Source organism: Pistacia vera, unplaced genomic scaffold (genome assembly GCF_008641045.1).
Source record: "Pistacia vera cultivar Batoury unplaced genomic scaffold, PisVer_v2 Contig474, whole genome shotgun sequence".
NCBI classification, from domain to species: Eukaryota; Viridiplantae; Streptophyta; class Magnoliopsida; order Sapindales; family Anacardiaceae; genus Pistacia; species Pistacia vera.
This window is the reverse complement of record NW_022196306.1, coordinates 62135-82297: the sequence shown is the minus strand read 5'-3', so window position 1 is coordinate 82297 and position 20163 is coordinate 62135. Positions and strand designations below refer to the sequence as shown.

At 33.2% G+C, this 20163-nt stretch overlaps 1 protein-coding gene across 1 annotated transcript; it reads right to left on the bottom strand.

The window, feature by feature from the left end:
* Positions 1-12741: 12741 nt before the first annotated feature.
* Positions 12742-18461, bottom strand: LOC116146191 (integrin-linked protein kinase 1-like). Its single transcript, XM_031431602.1, has 12 exons — positions 18009-18461; positions 17850-17924; positions 17658-17753; positions 17218-17303; positions 17018-17138; positions 16536-16615; positions 15746-15808; positions 15533-15639; positions 15249-15334; positions 14673-14794; positions 13561-13672; positions 12742-13125 (listed from the first exon to the last, which is right to left on the bottom strand). Exons 1-12 carry the CDS (start codon positions 18336-18338, stop codon positions 13021-13023), a joined length of 1383 nt encoding a protein of 460 aa, XP_031287462.1. The 5' UTR covers positions 18339-18461; the 3' UTR covers positions 12742-13020.
* Between the last annotated feature and the right edge of the window lie 1702 nt (positions 18462-20163).

Genomic DNA, 20163 nt, shown 5'->3' with positions numbered 1-20163 from the left:
CGCTTCAGCTACTTAATTCATACATAAACAACACAAAAACCATCAATAAAAACAGTGATAAGTGAACAAAATTGAAACATCATTTTAGTTTTTTTTTTTTATCATTTATAAAGCTGTAGGAAGAGAAATGATTGCATTTAAACGTATAACAGTTGATTTAGCCATATTTTAATTAGATTTTGTGAACTGGGTTGATGATCAAGTAGAATAAACAGTAGAAGTTTAATCTTAAGAAGGTGAAAGAGGAGATTTTGTTGACACAAAAGAGGTGGAGCAATTAAAAAGATGGATTAGGTTATGTTTTGTTTTTCTCACTAACCTTCGTGTGGAAACAAAGGGTTGAAGAATGATAATTAAGGACAGGAACAAAGGTTTCTGCCTTTGGGGTTTCTCTCTTCTTTTGAACAAATCTGAATAGGAGAGATGCAGAAAATGGAAGCGAGGTTGTTCTATGAGGTGGGTATTTATAAAGTAAAAAACGACCCTTCATCCATTACTACCTTTATAAATACTTAAACTACTCTGCTCTTCATCTTCAGTCTCAGTTTGTAATCTTTTTTTTAATAATTTATTTAATTAATTTCTGTAATTTTATTAATTCTTTATTTCTTTTATTAACTTTTGTTTGTTTCTTTATTGTCTTTTTTAAGTGGCAGGCGTTGAAGATTAAGCAAAAGAGAAGGCTAAAGTTGGGAATCACTCATCAGATTTAGACTCCATTAAACCATTCATTTTTTTTTTTTTTTTTTTCCCCTTCATGTGAATGATGGAGGGCATCAGAGAAGAGAGAGATAGAGAAAGGGAAAGAGAGATAAAAGAAAGGGACTTGTGAAAACGATTGCTAATGGATTCATGAATGAGACGTTAATGGGCTTATATCATGACTTGATGACCAATTGCTCTCATCTTTATTCTCCATTGAAACAACTATATCAGCTACCCTACAATTTTTCATTACAATTATTTTGGAGTTTTTTGAGTGCTTTATATGGAGTAATTAAACTCATACAAAGTTTTTTTTTTTATTTTTTTTAATAACCAAGAGTGTTTGACCAGCTTACGTGTACTTTAACTAATCTTTCAGAACTCTAGAATTATTGACCTAATAAGAGCTCCAATAACTACTCTTATTAACAAATAAGGAGAAACTCTAACTCAGAATTTCTTGAGCAATACATCTAAGAATCCCTATCGAACTGCTCAACCACTGAAAGGTTTTTATGATATATATATATATATTTTTATATGAAAGTTTCTTATTACAGAGTGTATATAAAAATGTTATATATATACGGATATATAATAAATAAAATCTTCTCCTTTATGATCAGAACTAGACCCCACCAACCAATTGAATGGGGGTCATCTATCTTTTTTATCTTAAAAATTTTTGTGGAGGTACTTCTTACCTTATTCAAAGAAGAATAACTGTTTTACTAGGACTAATATTATGACAAAAGTGAAGGCGACTCCATGTGACATCTTCCCATTTATCTCCATACTTTTAACTCGTTTTTAGCATTTGTGGAAAAAGCATTCGGACCATCCATTTGTTTCCATATTTTTCATTATGTGAACAACCGATAGCTTATATTGCTTTTGGATGGTTTATGAATGGTTGTATTTAAACTATGACTAAAAGCCAATCCCTCACTTGTCTCCTGACCTTCATCTTTTTCTTCTGCTATCTTTTTATACTTTGCATTATTGCTCCTTTCAGAATTACTGACTTTGCCAACTAACAAATATAAACATATCATTTCACAGCTCTCCTTCTACTTAATTTGAATATACAATTTAATATATGACTCATCCGTGGTCCTCCATCACTTTTGCCGTCTTGACATTACATGTTAAATATTGGATCGGTGATAACTCTTAACTCCTTTCTTATCAATCGATACCATTTATAAATTCTCTCTATGGACATGGAACAACACCTCTCATGCCCACGTTTTTGTCCATATAACATATTTCTAGATGTCTAGTAAATAAGTGGAACTCCAGTTTCAAGACGAATTTTCAGAGAAGGATATATAGATGGGCATGGATGATCAATAGGATCGATCAAATAGTATGATGATGTTCAAGTTATATCCAAAACAACAATGTACTGAGCATATATATATATGCAAAAATTCGGATATATTGATTTGGCAGTTGAAATTAAATAGTTGAGACGCAGGCATATGCAAATATTAACAAATTTGTTCGTGCATACAATGATGACAGCATTTATGATCTGTCTTCCTGGAAATGTCGATCTAAATGATGTTGTGATTGAGATGAGGACAGATGGGATTAATGAGTTTCGTATTTTCTTTCTGTGTTTGTGATTACACGTTTCAACTTTCTCAAAACTCTTCACTGCATCTTCTATTCATAGCTTCATGTCTAAATGCTCTTATTTCCAAAATAGAAAAAAGCTTTGGTACGTAATTATCTTTGTTTTCTTAGGTCAAATCTCTTTATGATTCACAACAACAAAATCTCCTCAAATCAACTAAGAGGACCACATTCAAGACTATTAGAACAACGTCAAATTGTATAGAATGTTAAAAAAGCCTTAGCATTGGACAACTTATTGAGTAAGATTGGGAGTTGGGTTTAATATACTATTACATCTCAAGCTTTTATATCATTTCTGCATAAAATCTTTGCATACTAAGATCGAGGAATAATTTATAACTTTCTTTGTTTAAAGCCTTTTTATTGGATTAATATAATATTGAACTCTCACCTACTTTTTCTATGTTTATGTTTTAAAGATGGAGGAATAATTTATAAATTTCTTTGTTTAAAGCCTTTTTATTGAACTAATATAATTTTGAGTCCTCACGTATTTTTTTCTCGTTTAAGTTTTTAAATAGGATGACAACTTAACACTTTTAAACAACTGAAACTTTTACCAGATCGATAATTTGAAGTTCTAAAAGATTAGTTGAGGTATGTATAAATTGGTTGGACACTCCCATCGTTAAAAGAAAAAAAAAACTTTAAAATTAATTATATATATTCGAGCTTTTATTTAATGTAGAAAATTTCACATTGCCTCTCTCTCTATGTATCTTGATTGACATTGAAATTGAACAAACAAAATGAATTAATTGAGTTGACAAGACCTATACAGGGTTGGAATAAGCATATAGTTAGCGAGGTTATTTACTTGTGTTTCACGGAAATTGGGAAGACCAATTGAAAATTGAAAATGGTAGGTTTGATATGTTTAGGAAAAAAGGGAAAGGGAATTAAAGGAAGACATTAAATTTTGGAGGTGGTAATCACCATCAATTATAAGCATAAATTACGAAGAGGTGGGATGTTGTATTAAGAAAGTAAAAAGGAAGTATTGTTACTTGGAATGTAACTTTGTACACATTAAAATGGAAGAGAAAATTAAAAAAAACAAAGTGAAGAAGAAGTACAAAGCAATAAGTCCCATCAGAAACTAATATTATTCTCTTTCTCTCTGAGAAAAAGGGGTCCACATGCTAACATGATTTTTTTCAAAATATGATGCTCATACTTCAATGCATGACCTAATCTATTTAATGCTTTTTCAACCTTTCGTCTCTCACCTTTGTCACCAACTCAACTACTATTTTTTTTTTTTTTTTAATTATCAGAACTCACTTCCAACACAATTATCACTTCCCTTCCCTTCTCATCTCATCTTTAACTTCAAATCACATTATTATAATTTCAATTTTTTTGTTTTCATCATCTTGTAATTTATTTAATTCATTACACCAACAATAGCCCTAATAATAAGGTAATTGATAGCTATTTAGCATTCTAATACCAATAATAATAATTTAGACATAAAAAAGATAAGGTGTATTTGTTTTAGTATTTTGGATAATATTTTTGAAAAAGTAAGAGTTAGGTGGTAATAATGAGGTAGGATTTGAAAATTAACAAAAACACCTATTAGGTTTGTTAATTTATTAAACACCCTTGTAATAAAAACATTAAAAATCACAAAAATACCTCTACCCACCCATTAAATATCGATAGCAAGCCACCACCGCTGGAGGGTGGTCAGAGTCGCCGTATCAATATATGATCAGCTGGATTTGGCCAGTCATGCGCTGAGATGACATTTTTCAACTAAATACACTGTGGATCTGATCGAAAAAGGTCAGATCTACTGCTAGATCAGGCCATTGACGGCCAAATTTGACCGTGTTAATGGCCAAAAATATGGTTGTCGTTGACGACTAGCTACGGCTAGAGCAACCATGGATCTAACCGAAAAATGTTATATCGGTGCACTACCAGTCAGATCCAACCGCTATTGCACCATTATTCTAAATTCCAGCCACCTTCCAATTGTTTGTTTAAAAAGAGTAAATATTGTTTCTTTTAAGATCACCAATTGTAGTAATTCAAATCTAATTAAGTAGATATTGAATTAGCATAAACTCCCATTTGTCCAAAGCATGCCTACTTAATTAGAGAGATCCAAGTTTTCTAAATTAACATAGACTCTTATTTGTTGTCGATTTGGGACATGACATATATTTAAAACATTTTAATTTCCACCTCAAGTGTTGTTTAAAATTTTTGAATTCCTTATATCATCTTCCTATATATAAGAAGTACGGTAATATAAGGTGCACGCAAGCTGATTAGACATCCTGTTTCCAAAAAAAAAAAAAAAAAGAAATTATGGTAAAACGTTCAAATTGGTATATAGTATTATATGATTGATGGCACAATTTAATATGTGGGTTTATGCGCATAGAAATGTATGTTAAAAGAGTAATATATTACACATCATCCTTTTAAGTCTTAAGCCAGATTACATTCTAATCCAGATTGATGTATCTTTCAACATAAAAGGGTGGAGCCAATTTTTTTTTTTTTTTTTTCTTTTTAAAGGAGGATTGGTACCATATTTAACTTTCTTTCTATTCTCTTAGTAATCTTCAATATCCAGCTTCAAAGGGAGTGCACTCTCCATAAATGCTCACAATGACAAAATAAAATTTATCTCTTGTTTTCGGCTATTGAAGAAATGCGCTCTTGTTGGGCACTATGCCTGTTTCTCTTTTGTTTTGTTTGAGCTTCGAGCTTGTTAGGGCATCCGTGGCCATCTCTCTCCTTGTTTGAGCCTGTGTGCTCCCTTTTGAGCGATTGTTCCCATCATTTGTCTAAAAGATAGACACATTTGTTCTGGTTTTCTTTAGATCTCTTTTGAGTACCTCTAGTTTTCTGTATAGTATTTTTTTTAATAAAATTTACTTTTTCCCAAAAAAAAAAAAAAAAAAAGGCGCTCTACCAGAAGCCTCTTCACTGATTTCATTGAATAAGTGAAAAATATGATTTACGGACTGATGCCAGATTAATGTTCCATATGTTTATGTATCAAAACTTACAATAAACAGTATGTATTTATAGAAATTAGAAGCCATTAATTAGTTGTGGTTATAATTTAAAAGGAACTGGACGGAAAGTAAGATTTAAAAGCTTTTTGTTTGGAAATTAATTAATGGATTAAGGTTTATTTTATATGTGTAGTTGGTAAGAAAAGGAAGGGCAATAGCTCACTCAAAGGGGGTTAAAGCAGCGGTTTTGACTGTTCCATCAAATACGTGGTGATTGGTAGAGATGATGACTCGAAAGAAAAGAAGACAAGAGAGTTGAATTCCATTAAGCGAAAGTTTGTTCATTTAAGGAAATGTGGCCAACAACTCAACACTAGAATTGCACGAGTGGGTTATTTTGATACGTTTCTGATTGTCAATTTTATGCAAAGATCGATAAATTATTAATTCTAAGCCTATAGAATTAGAATATGATTCCACAATATGTGAAGATCATATTCATTTCGATCTTGGAAAAAGCGTGGAACAAAATGAAGAAATTAGATTTTTTTCTTATTTCTTTCTCTTAAACCCAATTGAAAAAAAAAAAATCTCTCTTAAGGTGATTTAAGGAGGTTGAAATTGCATATCAGAACCATTGATTGTGCCTGCTGGTGTGCAAGTGATGGTTTAACCCACAAATTGCATGAATTGGAAGGCAGTTAAATAATTAAATCTCATTATTTTTTTATATATTTGTGGATATTGTTTTTTGATGACCAGAGGTGTCTGAGCCAACTTACGCACACCTCATTTAATATCTCGGGACCCTGAAACTATCGACTGAGTAAAAGTTTCAACAACTAACTCTATTAACAACTGAGTAAGAGTTCAAACTCATGATCTCTTGAGTAATAGACCCAAAAGTCTTTATCGAATCATTCTGCTACCCAAAGGTAGTTATATTTGTGGATATTTATTTCTAGGATAATGTTATCACGAGGCATGACATGCATTCAAGACCAATTCATTTTAAATAAAGTTTCTTAAAGAAGCACCTTAATTAATTTTTGCATTCATATAATTAGTTATTCCAAGAATAATCCATCACTTCACTTAAAGCTCTGTGATACTCTTGAAAATCGCAATCGCACCACTACTGATTATCCTGGACTCATTCTATAACTACACTTGTAATCCAATAACATTCTTTAACTAATTGACTTTGTTAATATCATACTCTTTAATTAATTAGGAAATCAGCAGACCCTGCTATATAATATGAGTGGTACATAATAAACTCCAATACAGTATTGTTATTCCCTTTCCTCTTTCTTTAATTATAAGCCATACCATAGCCTTAACTGTTGTGGCTAAGATTCTTTTGTCAGCTGACAAGAAGTGATTCTTTGATCGGTGGTGACCATTAATGATAATTAATACTGGTTAATGCAATATTATAGCAAAACGTAATCCCTATATAGAGCCTGTGCGCTTTGTTAGAGCGTTTGTGCCCCCTCTCTTTTTTGTATAGAGTTTGCGTGCTTTTTTTGAGCGATTATGTTTATCTTTTTGTCTTGCGTGTCTAAAAAGATCGACATATTCGTTTTGGTCGAATTTGACCCTTCTCTTAGGGTATGCCTCTCGTACATTGTACATTTTTTGTTTCTTCTATACTTATTTACCTTTATATAGTTTGACTAAAAAATTAGCTTGCATATATATACATATAGTACCTTCTTTAATAAATTAATTAACTCATCACTCAGTAATTAATTTACAAACAGTTATGTTGTAATTGATTTTAATATTTTTCAGCTTGCCAGTAATTGAGACTTCCCACTGATCATATATGTAAAACCAACATTGTGTCTTCAGTTATAGAGCTTGTATAGATATATATGATTAATAATCTAAGCTAAGATATTATGTGTTTCTTTAGAGATGACACATAATTAATAAACTTAGTGCCTTGGTAAGCAACAAAATTTGCGGCTAGAAGAAAGCTTAAGTTGAAAGTTAAGCACAAACACAATACCAATTGTTGAATATTAGATAGACAAAAACCCAAAATTTGCTAGCTATGACTATGAGCATCATCAAATCAAAGGACAAAACAGTAGTTAATCTGTAAACTTTTCCAATGTTAAGCCAACTAGATGAGTTTGGGCTCTTTCTCTTTGTTATGTTTCCATTATCAGCAAATTGGGCAATTAGATTCGACTCAAAAAATGGTTCTAATTAATACATATTCGTTTATGGAAGCTTATGGAGTAGCTTTCTCACTGTTATATTCTCATGCTCCAAAAAGTTATACAAAACCTAGAAAAAGGCTTGCATGAAATCTGTTTAAGAGATTCATATGCATAACCTTCCTCCAACTCCAATATTAATTAACCTCATTTGGAATGTGCAACTATAGTTTTCTTCTCACCATCTACTTGCTCATATATTCATGTGGATTCACATGTTTAATAAGGCTGCCACCCCATCCTTTCTTCCTTCATTTATTTCCCAACTCCCCCACTTACACATAACCTCATTAATCAATTTCTTCATCACGATTTCACCCACATCAACTCTATATGAGATTTTAACATCCCCGGCGAAGATTTTATATGAATAATTATAATGTCTATATAGAACGCTGCGCGCAGGGAAAATATTTTAACATCCCCGGCGAGCCATCCCGTGGTAACTTAATCCCGGCTCCTTTTTCCATCCGGTAGTAGTACTATGAGATTTTATATCACATTCTTATCTCAATATCCAACGTGATCCTGAAATAAATCTGGGTTTGAATGGTGTATAACATATATATGTACATTTCTCTAATTAAGTAAGAAGTTAAGGTAACTATAACTTGGGAATTCCATTTTAGTAGAGTGAATGTGTGACACCATTACTGAATTAATCCCATAACCGGCTGCAATATTTGAGCATGCAGAATCCACATTTCCTCATTGGTTATTAATTTAGACATAATCACAGAGATTGTGGTTGATAATGAACCCTCAAGTTTGATATATACAATGTCTAGTTCATTGTCTCTTTCCTTTATTGTCTATGGAGGAGATTTAATGTTGCCAATTTAAATCACGTGGAATTTTATTTCCCTAGCAAGTCTCACATGGAACTTAACTGCAAAAAAATTAAAAATAACAAAGCAGTCGATTGCCTTGCAAGTTTTGAAATCTCCAAATTGGGGAAATTACTTTCCATAAAGTCTAATAAGAGTGATTGAAAAAGCCTTCTATATTCATGAATGGAGAAGAGGATTTTATAATGTTTGATGCTTACTCTATCTAGTAATTTAGGGTTTTTTTTCTTTCACTTTTTTGTTTAATCATGTTTAAACTATTTTCTTACTTGCTTTCCCTTCCCATGATTATTATTATTGATATGTTTTTTTTTATTTCTTTTAGGTTTTGTTAAATTAGGTGATGTTGTTTATCGATCCAATACACGTTTCTTATAAATTAAGGTTTCATTTATCGATTAAAGATACATAATGACAGAAAATAAAGTGGGTTTTTATATTTACTATAAAAAAAATTGAGAAACACTCTAACTTAAATGGACTATGCATAAGGAAAATTAAATTCATATTTCGAAAGTTGTTTATAAAAAAAAAAAATTGAAGAAAATATGCAAATATAACTTTGTTATACATGTGGGTTATGTTTGATTATATCGAACATTAATAAGAGATTTTTTTTTTTTTTTTTTTTTTTTTTTTTTTTTTTTTTTTTTTTTTATGATCAGGGGTATCTGGGCTAGCTTATGTGGACCTCTACTAATCTCTTCAGTTCTTGGAACTATTGGCCAGGTAAAATTTCAGTGGCTACCCTTTTTAGTAACCGAAAAAGATTTGAAATCAGGACCTTCTGAGTAATACACCAAGAGACCATATCTAACAATAAGAGATTTGGTATAACAGTTAGTTAACAAAGAAAGGCAACTTAAATTAATGGCTATAACTAATCTATTATTATTCCAATTAATCACATAACTGACCACATGAGGAATTTATATTTAGCTGTACTGTGGACCTAGCTCAATTCAAAGCACTTAATAATTCTTAGTTCAGAAAACTTTAATTAATGACAAACCTTTTTTTCAAAATACCATGGATTTCCCTATTTGTATAAAGCAATAATCAAAAGGGGATCATTAGAAATATTTTTATTTATTTATACTTTTAATTATATCAAATTAGAATTCTCATTCAAGGGCATCTCTCTCTCTCTCTCTCTTCTTTTTTTTTCTTTTTTTTTTAAATGACTGGGGTGTCCGGACCAGCTTACGCGTACTTCAACTAATTCCCTAAACCTTAGAACTATTAATTGGGTAAGAGCTCTAGTGACTACCCCTATTAGCAACTGAGGAAATACTCAAACTTAGGGTCTCTTGAATAATACACCTAAAAGTTCTTATCGAACTACTCGGTCACTTAAAGACAGTTCCATGTTTACTTATCATAAATGGTCAATTCCTTATCTTTATTTTCTGTAATTTTCGTAGGTGCATCTCTTTTTATTACTCACAAATACTAATTTTTTTTTTTTTAAAAAAATTATTTATTTGAGAAAGTAGGTAATGTTCTTTGCAAGTATTGGCAATTTCAATTTAGATTGTATTTGATGAGTAAAATATATTCCTGTCTCCACACACAATTTGTCTCAACCAAGGAGACACATCATCAATACATCTAACTTTCACAAATTGCAATTGCAGGTTTAATGTAATTATTATTTTTTCAGTTTCTAGTTTCATGTAATTGCTTTCTTCTCAATTCATTTTTTCTTCAACCTCTCCCTCTAAATAGTATCCTTTTTATTTCTTAAATGGGTTCCAATTAACACCAATGTTAAATGTTATCATGAACTAGAAAAGAAAAGAAAAAGTTCCCAAAAGTGTAAAATGATTTTTTATTTTTTTTAGTTGAAATATTCCCAATGATGGAGTCTTTTTTACTTACCAAATGGTGGAAAAAAAAAAAATGAAGGTTTCTGCTCTTTAGAGAAAGGGTAAATTGCAAGAAAATGAAGAGTGTCAAGTTTTTGTTAAAGAAAGAATGCCAAAAACCAAACAGACCCATGTGAATTGAAAACTCAGATTTCAAAAGTAATATGACCAAATTTGCTTCACCCAAATTCAAAGTAAACCCAAATGATGGAATTGTCACCATCTTCTATGAGAAAGACAAAAGATAATTGAACATATATTCTTTGGAGTATAATGGTCAGTCACATGATTGCAATCAATTTCAGAATTTGGTATTAACATTTAGAACAAGTGCAATTATTTTATTGGTCGATTAAATCTTCCTGAAAATACAACTTAGATTACATCAATTGTTGCATTTATAAGGTTGGTAGTTTCAAAATGATTTTGTCACTTCCCAAGAAAAAGACAACTCAGCCAAACTCATTTCACATTGTACCATACTACTGTATATCTTAGCTTCTAAAATGATAGTTGTACATGTTACTGTTAGTGTTCAGTCAGGCCGGCCCAAAATGCTTTCAAGAAAATTATTAGTGTCCTGTCCCGTCCTCAAAACAATCTTTTTCTTTTTCTTCTTAATGAATAATGATTGAACCTACGTCAACTAGGGCTATTCAAATTCGGGTATAGGGCTTTTCCTGATCTGATCTGAATTTTCAGATCAGGTTATATATTGATCCGAATCTGATCTAAATTATGTGGATATCCGATTTTATGGATATCCAATTATTCGGATCGGATAATCGGATATCCGAAATTGATCCGAATTTTAAGATTTTCTTATTAAAATCAAATAATTCAATCCTTAAGGCTAATAATGCTCTAAAGCCATATTGCAAGGACATATGCAATCCATCACCAGTTAGAATGTGTCACATTTCATAGGAACAACATCAAAGTGAACAATAATAATAATCTAAGATGCAAGCAGTTTCAATGAACTTCAAACATAAGCAGCACAGAGGAAACCCAAAGAGCAGAAATGCTCCTGTGACAACAATCGATTTGGGGCTTCAATCGTCAGAGAGACTGAGATCTGAGAGTGTTCGAGCGAGAGAGAGTGAGACACCGAGAGAGTTGAGCGAGAGAGACTGAGATGAGTCTGAGAGAGTTTTGAGTGACTGTGTGTCTGTGTCTGTGTCTGTGCCGCCGTGCGTGTTCGAGCGAGAGAGACCGACAGAGTTGAGCGAGAGAGACCGACAGAGTTGAGCGAGAGAGACTGAGATCTGAGTCTGAGAGAGTTTGAGTGGCTGACTGACTGTGTGTCTGTGTCTGTGCGTGTTCGAGCGAGAGAGACCGAGAGAGTCAGAGAGTTGAGCGAGAGAGACAGAGTGAGAGATTAAGATGAGATCTGGTCTAAGAGAATGAGAGGCTGTGCGTGTTTGAGCGAGAGAGACAGTGAGAGACTGAGACGAGATCTGGTCTAAGAGAGTGAGACTATGAGAGGCTGTGCGTGACTGCGTATTCGAGCGAGAGAGACAGAGAGTGAGAGAGTTGACTTAATTGTGTTAGACTGTTAGTGTTAGGGTTATTTTAATTTTTAAAACTCAAAACGACGTAGTTTAGCAAAATCGGGATCGGATACGGATATCCGATTTTTTAACAATCCCGATCCGGTATCCGATCCGAATATTCAGATTTTTTTAAATTACGATCCGTATCCGATCCGAATTTTCAGATATCCGATTTTTTCGGAGCGGATTAGGATCGGATATTGGATTTTTTTGCACAGCCCTAACGTCAACTAATCTTTCAAGACCATAAAACTATCAGTCGAATAAAAATTATAATGGCAATTCCTATTAACAACCAAGAAAAAACTCAAATTTAAGACCTCTTGAATAATACACCTAATAATCCTTATCAAATAATTTCTTTATAAAATCTCTATATTTTATTTTATACCTTGAATATATATGGGTTAAGAGAGAAATTATTTGCCCTTTTTTTTTTTTTTGGTTGCCATCTGGGTCTGATTAGTAGAGTAATCAGTGCAATAATCAGTGAAAGCACTGATTTGAACGAAGAATCGAAACTATTTTAGTAGAGCATTTAGAAGCCATAACAAAATCTGATTTTTATTTTGAAGAAGGAAACAAGAGGTTGACTCCACCGCGGCAGCATTATATATTCCAGAAATAATTATGCAGATAAGGTTCTACTTCAATGGTGTTAAGCTGTATAAAATTAAACACAACTGGATTGCATCATAACATTTGAATATATCGTGAGAAATGTGCATCCAGCATTGAGTGATAAGATTACAGGAAATCACAGCACAAAGCCACAAATTACGTCAAAATAATTGACTATTTCAATCCAAACAACCTGTCCTGCTGATTAGTCATCACTGCATCACTAGCTTTCACATTACAAACAGAAAGGGAATAAGCCATACATTCATGGATTTCCAAAACACCGATGAAATTCAAGATCGCGAATATGCACATAATGTACAGAGCTATAAATTTTTAAACTTGTTAAAGCAATACATTGTACAAATATGATCCTCACCCCAGAAATTCAAAGGGGAAGCTAAAAATCTGGATGAGAATTTTCATTGGCTACATACATGTGGAATTTCGGAAATAAGAAGCTATACCACCCACCACCCCGAGAAAACCAATCTTTGTGCTACCCAATTGGAAAAGGAAAACTTCGGCAAACTCACAAAATAGATAAAATATCGATCCTCAATTCTTCATATGCTCCTAGTTGAACGAGATGAATTACTTCGGCTGCTAGGACTGGAATGATCTTTCTTCAGAAGGGCCTCCAGATTATGAAAGCATTTCATTGTTCTGACCTGTATATGTGACAATTAAACAAAGACGTTTTCTTAGTTATAATAGTAACCTACTAGTTCAATTCCCCTGTTCCCAAGAGGTCAAGCTAATTAGCAAAACAATTTACTTGAAACAGTCCGTCAGATCACCAAATGAGTAGTTGAAACAATAATATAATAAAATGAAAAAAGACATTGACCATCCAATGAGACAATCAGAACACACTAAACAGCCCATAACAACAACAGATGAAGGTTAAGTTGGTAGCATATATATATATATATATATGTATGTATCAAGAGGATACTGGATTTTAGTAATGTTTGCTTTCATCAATGTTTAAGTATTCAAGAGAAATGTGGTTCATATCACTGGTAAAGTATGATATCAGGAGTCATTAGAATACTCACACACACACACACACACTGAGAGAGAAAGAGGAGAGAGAGAGAGACCTTCCAACGCCTTTTATGACCAATACTGTTATTAATGGATTCCAGTCTTGTTATTATTTGCCTGAATGCCGGTCGCTTAGCTGGCTTCTCATTCCAGCATTCTTCAATCAACCTGCAAGCAGAAGACATGAATAGAATCAACTTCCATTGATAGCCCACAAATCATTTTTTGTATATGAAGCAACCTTTCAGAACAAAAAAAAAAAAAAAAAAAATCAGTTATGAAACCACTAAGGATTTGCATTCCAGGAAATTTAAATAGATAAGGATATACAGAGAGCACAGATTTTTGTACAGATGACATCACCATATTTATCAAAAAGCTAAGGGCGTCCAAGCATTGCCTGGCACATGTTTATCTTTAGGATAAGTTAGATATTGAACTCTATATAATCTCATACATCCTGAAATATAAATTACATTTATGATGTCCTACACTGTATGAGAGAGCAAAGAAAGCATTCATGAACCAGAAAAAAAAGCGAAAAATAGTTCTGCAGTATTAAGTTTATGAGTCCATGATTTCCAGCAGAAAATAAGAAATATAAATTATGTCCATGCTTTACATCTTTTCCTTTTTCCTTTTGGCATGGTTTCAAAGTCCTCGTGGATCTAAACGTAACTTTTTTCTTTCTTTTACTTATGAAGATTTAGGCTATTAATTTCAGCTCAATCTCCTATTCATAATCATGATAAACGATCTTATAAGTGAAGTCTACTTCTACATTTTGCCTCAACTTCTTTCAAATAATGCAGAATAAGAAGAGAAACCCAGTTTTTGTTAATTGTGTCTGACTGTTCACCATTCTAAATAGTTAGGTCAACGTACACATCTACACTTAACTAAGAAATAAGGTTTTTAGATTCTTAAACCATAGACTAGAAAACAAGAATGAAGTTTTCAACTAGCATAAAAAAAATTTCATTTCAAAATCTTTTTTATGACAGATAATATGAATAACAAAATGCAGATCTATAAAACCAAAAAAAAAAAAAAAAAAATGTTCTCTATAGAAAGTTGAAAAAATAAGCTAGAACATAGCCATGTTATTTATCATAAAAGTATTAAGTACAACTTAGAATGTGCATCTAACAATATATGTAGAACTTACTCTTTAAGTCCATGTGCATAACGCTTTGCAGGAGCTTTAAAAGGTGGACGCTCTCTAGCAACATATGCTTTAGGTACTTCATCATCTTGCTTCATGCAAAACGGCGGGTAACCTTCAATCATCTGATACAGCATAACAAAAACATGAATTATTCTAAATGGAATCATCATGAGCAAAAACATAAGCCATAAGGCTCAGAACCTTAAAACAGCTGCTTCTACCTTCATCCAAAAGAAAACTATAAATAAATAAAAGAATTTTATAGAAGGCAAAGGAACCTTTAAGTGGCTAAAAGTTTCTAATCACAACCAGTAAGCCTTTTACAAACTTCTAACTTAATACTGTACAAATATAATATGGAATGGAAAGGAAGAAATGTCAGGTGAAATTAATTAATCAATTTGTGGGGGAAATATTATTAGAATTTAGAACTAATTATTTAAAACAACTGAGTGATGATGTTAGCCTCAATTCCAAAGACATTAATTTGCATATGAAGATAATGATACCTATCAAACAAACAGTCAACTCTTTCTGCATTGTTTAAGTCCACTGGTAAAGAATAATAGAATTTACCTCCTGTAAAATTAAAGCAAATGAGAATACATCTACTTTGGTATCATACTCTTCATTTCTGAAAACCTCTGGAGCCACGTACCGACCTGTTGATGACAAATAATATTTCACTTACAATCTAAAACCTACAATTTTAACTTCAGCTAATATGATAAACTACAGATCAATTTTAATCAATGAAGAGAAAGTAACTCTACATAATGGTACTGGAAAGAAATGACAGTTTAGCAATGAATTTCAAATGAAATGAGTATAGGAAGATCATGAAAAGAAGCGGCACTAACACGAAGCGTCTTCACAAATTAGGGGTCTATCTTCTTTGACTGTAAGCAACTTGCTAACTCCAAAGTCTGCAACTTTCAGATGTCCAGAATCATCCCGCAATATATTTCTGGTAGCTTCCCAGTAAGCAACAAAGAAAGGAGCTAACATCAGAAAACTGAGGCAGACAAATATTTTACCTAGGAAAGACAATATCATGTTGAAAAAGAACTCACGAAGGTTCAAGATCACGGTGAATAATTGGTGCTGGTTTATTCTCATGCAAATAATTCATTCCCCTGCAAATTTGATAGACATGATAATGTTTCAGCTAAACTCCAAAGAATGAAATAATTTTCCAGATAACTCCAGGAGTCAAGCAATTCACAGAAAATAAAGGATATTAGATAAATGAATGCATTATTTTAAGCCACAGTTCTTTTCTGCATCTGTATCTTAAAGTTATGCTCTTTGACATTCCTTTCAGCACCATCTAAAATTTTATAATAAGGGTTTAAACTTACGTACTACCATTGCTTGTCCCCTTCAAATGATGAAGCAAAGATGAGATTATCAAGTTCTAAAATTTCTCTAGAATCATTGAGTTAGAGAATCTGTACACCAAGGGTTAAATTTTGAAAACTGAAACATTTTGGCAAGTTAGACTATATCTATCAAATATAAGCTAGAATCACACATAAGTAGTTGGACAGCATTCTTTCTCTGTCTAAATAGATTTGAGAGGCCTGTTCCACTGCCTTCAGAAAAGTAAAGTATTTGAAAGCCAACTCTAAAAACTAGATTTTAAGCCAAAAACCCTAAAATTTGCCTGACAGGAGGTACAAGAATTCCGTATGCCAGTATCTCATCAAATTGACAAAAAAGTTTGTTGCCATACTTCACTCTATAAAACTATAAGACCTTGATGTTAATGGCCATGTGTAACCTTATTCTCTATACAAAATTGTCAGTAAAAGGCATGTCCAAAAGTGAGAGTAAAGTTCACCGCAATAATAAAGTAGCAACCTTGCAATATCAAGTGCGAATCTCACAGCTGTCGATTGTTTCAGTGCTCCTTTTTTTTTCAAGAATGCACGAAGATCTCCCTGTAACATGGAAATAAGATTTGAAAACAATGAGGCTTCAAGATAAGCTGTGAAACAAACTTTTATTAAGTAGTTTCTGCTGTAATTTTCCTTTTTATACAATGGGATTAAATCCAGTGGCAAAAGCAGTAAAGATGCAACATAGGAATTCAACAGCAATAAATTGGTCATTGTTTCTCCAACATGTGACATGTTTCACTCATAAGTTTTCAAGCAGAAAAATTTGGAAATATCACTCTCAACATTAACAATCACTAGAATTTGTAAAACAGCAGGAGAGCCTAATAGTGAAAAAGTTAAAATGAAGACACATCAAAGATCCAGAAAAGGAAAAAGCAATGACTTCATACATTCTCTAAATAGCTTTACTATATGCTAATGAATCGAAGGTTAAGGAAAGACCTTAGGTAAATATTCTGTCACAATCATCATTGGACTACTTTGTGTTACAGCACCCAGAAATTGGACTACATTTGGATGTCGAATCTTTTGAAGCAATGCAAGCTCATCCCTAAATGCCCTCCTGCAACAAATCAACCGCTTTGAGAGGATGGAGTCATGTCAAAAAAGAAAGGAACTTTCTTAATTTATGAATAACCTACACTTTATCTTCATCAGTAATCACTTCCTCTGGGAGCCTTTTTACAGCAACTTGAATTCCACGCCATGATGCCATACGGAAAGTCCCCTGCAACATATTTCACAATAACCCTTCAATAATTCCTAGCTGCATATTCTTATGTATTTTCAAGCAAGAATAAAAATAATAAAATTGCAGCATTCCAGAAGTCAGTCAATCATAAGCTATCTTCCAACACTTATAGCAAGTACCAAAATTCCTACATTTCATTTTTCAAACGAATTACTTCATCAATTTTCTTTTTTCCATAATTTCTGGGCATCATTAAGCAACCCATGATTCATGGCATAACAGTTTTGAAAGAAATAATATCTCCAATAATGACTTAGCACCAGAAACAAGCATATACAAGTTCGGAAAGGCATATAAATAAAATCATATCAAAAGGGGGAAAAAAATCACCTTAGTAATATCAACACTATTCGTAAAATCAAGTTCATGAGCATCAATTTCGTACTCCGGAACTTCACGGGCGTGATTGACATGCATTGGAGCCATCTACACACATTAAATCAAAGATAAAATTAAAACAGAGTATAAAATTATGCTCATAACAATTTGAAACCATTAAGTCAAACTAAAACTAAAACATACCAGAGGTTTTGCTCCATGCTTCTCCAAAAGTTGAATCACATCATGGTTTTTATAATATATAGCATCTGAAAGGGGCTGTTTAACCAACATTAGTCAAGTCGGTAACATTACCGGAAACAGTACCACAGTAAAGCCTCATTATGTCAAAACTTCACTCACCGAGCTGCCCCAACGATCTTTGGGGTCCACGTCAGCACCACGTTGGAGCAACAATTCGACAACCTCTGTGAAGCCCTGGCACGCCGCCACGTGGAGAGCCGTACGGTCATCAATATCACGAAAATTTACATCGATGCCGGAATCTAAGAGCTCGTTGATGCCTTCCAAGTCACGCTCATTGGCCAAGTACATCAAACTCACCTCCGGCTTGATGTTCCCGCCGTCGTCTTCGCCGTCAATCAGCTCCGCCTCCTTCCGCTGCCGATCCGGAGCTAACGACGACTGCTTTAACAGGGTCGTCCTCGCCGGCGCCTTCGTCTCCATACTCATTAACAAAATTACGCAAAGATTGTTCTTTTAAAAGCTTAAAATCTAATTAAGATCGAGTTCAAAGAGAAAAAGGATTTAACCGTTATGATCAGCGATTTGAGTAACGTTTTTAGTATGCGTTTTGAAGTTTCACAGTGATATATAAGGCAGCCAGGTAGGTAAGGTTGACGTTGACGATGTAGGGATAAGGTGAGACCACGCGCTTAAAGCGCGTCGAATAGAATATTTTTAATTACGGCATACGCGTAGCCGGCGCAATGTAAGAAGTAGTTGACTAACCTACACGAGAGTGTTTACGGCGCACCGGATCTGAACCGCACACGTATGATCATTACTGTTCAAATTTTTTTTAACAGAGTTGGATAACGGTGTCGTTTCATTAGTTGAACACGTGATTAGTAGTTGATAAAAGATTAAAGTGTCGGTTCCCACGTGTTTTAGTCCGCTTTTAACCCTTGACTTTAACCATTTTATTTTTGAGGACAGCTTTTGATACTTATCTTAATTCTTGCCCAAATAAGAGGGCTGATGTGATGTCGACAGACGAAAGTGGAAAATAGAATTGGTTCAAAGTTCAGAACTTGACGTTTTGGAAAAGGGAATATCCTATCTTGAATCAAGAAAGAATTATACTAAATCATGTTGTGTACATGGCTTGCTTGAATTCTCCAACAAGTTAAAAGAAAAACTGTGTTTAGTTGGTAGTTTGGTATCAAATTGGATAATTTAATATACATAGACGAGGTGGGGTTTTTTTTTCTCATTTTGAGTGATTCTTTTATACCAGTTCAAATTTGTCTTGACTTTGAGCATGTGGGTAAATTCACTGTTCAATGTATTTATTAAGAATGGCAGCTAGTGGGAATTGTTTAGAGGAGATTCTGTCGAGAAGATTACTGCTATATGCGGTAAAGGCTTCTAAATTAATCAGATATCCGGATGAGATTTTGACTAAGTCTTTATTTGGCTGGCCTTTACAGTAAGCTCCAGCCATTCCTGAGAGATGTAGATGCGTTGACTATTGGTTATTGAGCATGAGTTCATATCGTTTAGAACACGTGAGAAATAATCAGATGGATCAAATCAAATTTGATCTCTTTGGGTATCATAAATTTGAGTTTTTCATTGTAATTGTATTTGTGTTGGTGTTTGAACATATTTGGTGTTTTGACTTTGTCTGGGGGGAGAAGGATTCTGAATCTCCTATCAGTAACCCCAACTGTCAATGGATCCTTATCGGGCAAGAAAAAACCTGAAGGTCAAATCCCAGAAATCTGGAATCTGGATAGACCTGCCCAGGTTCACATCTGTTCTAGATTTGTGCTTATCCTTAGGAGAATTAGAGCCTCTCTGCTTAGGATTCAATGTGATGTAATGTAAGATTGAATTCTCTATTATTGCTTTTAATTTAAACGTAAAACAATATATGTAAAGTAGAGTTTATATGTGCGTCCAAATTTACTTCTCTATCTATTTAACTTATATGATATGCGTGGTGCAAGAATATTTTACATTACTTTTCCTTTTTGTTTGGACTTTATTAACTTTTCGTTTGGTTGATTAACCCCAATTATTTTCTAATTGAACCAAACCGACTTTTATATTTCTAAAGTCATGTCGACACAAGGAAGACATTTGCTTCTGCCCTTCCTAGTTCCTACGCGAATAAGAAATACGGCCTACATTTGACCATCCGCATCATTTCATCAGCCCCACAGACAAATGGGAAATTAGAACATTTAAGAACTCGTTGTTTAGCTTATTAAAACCTTGTATTTCTAGCATGGTTTTAAAACCTGAATTGGATTGACTGGTCCGACCAGAA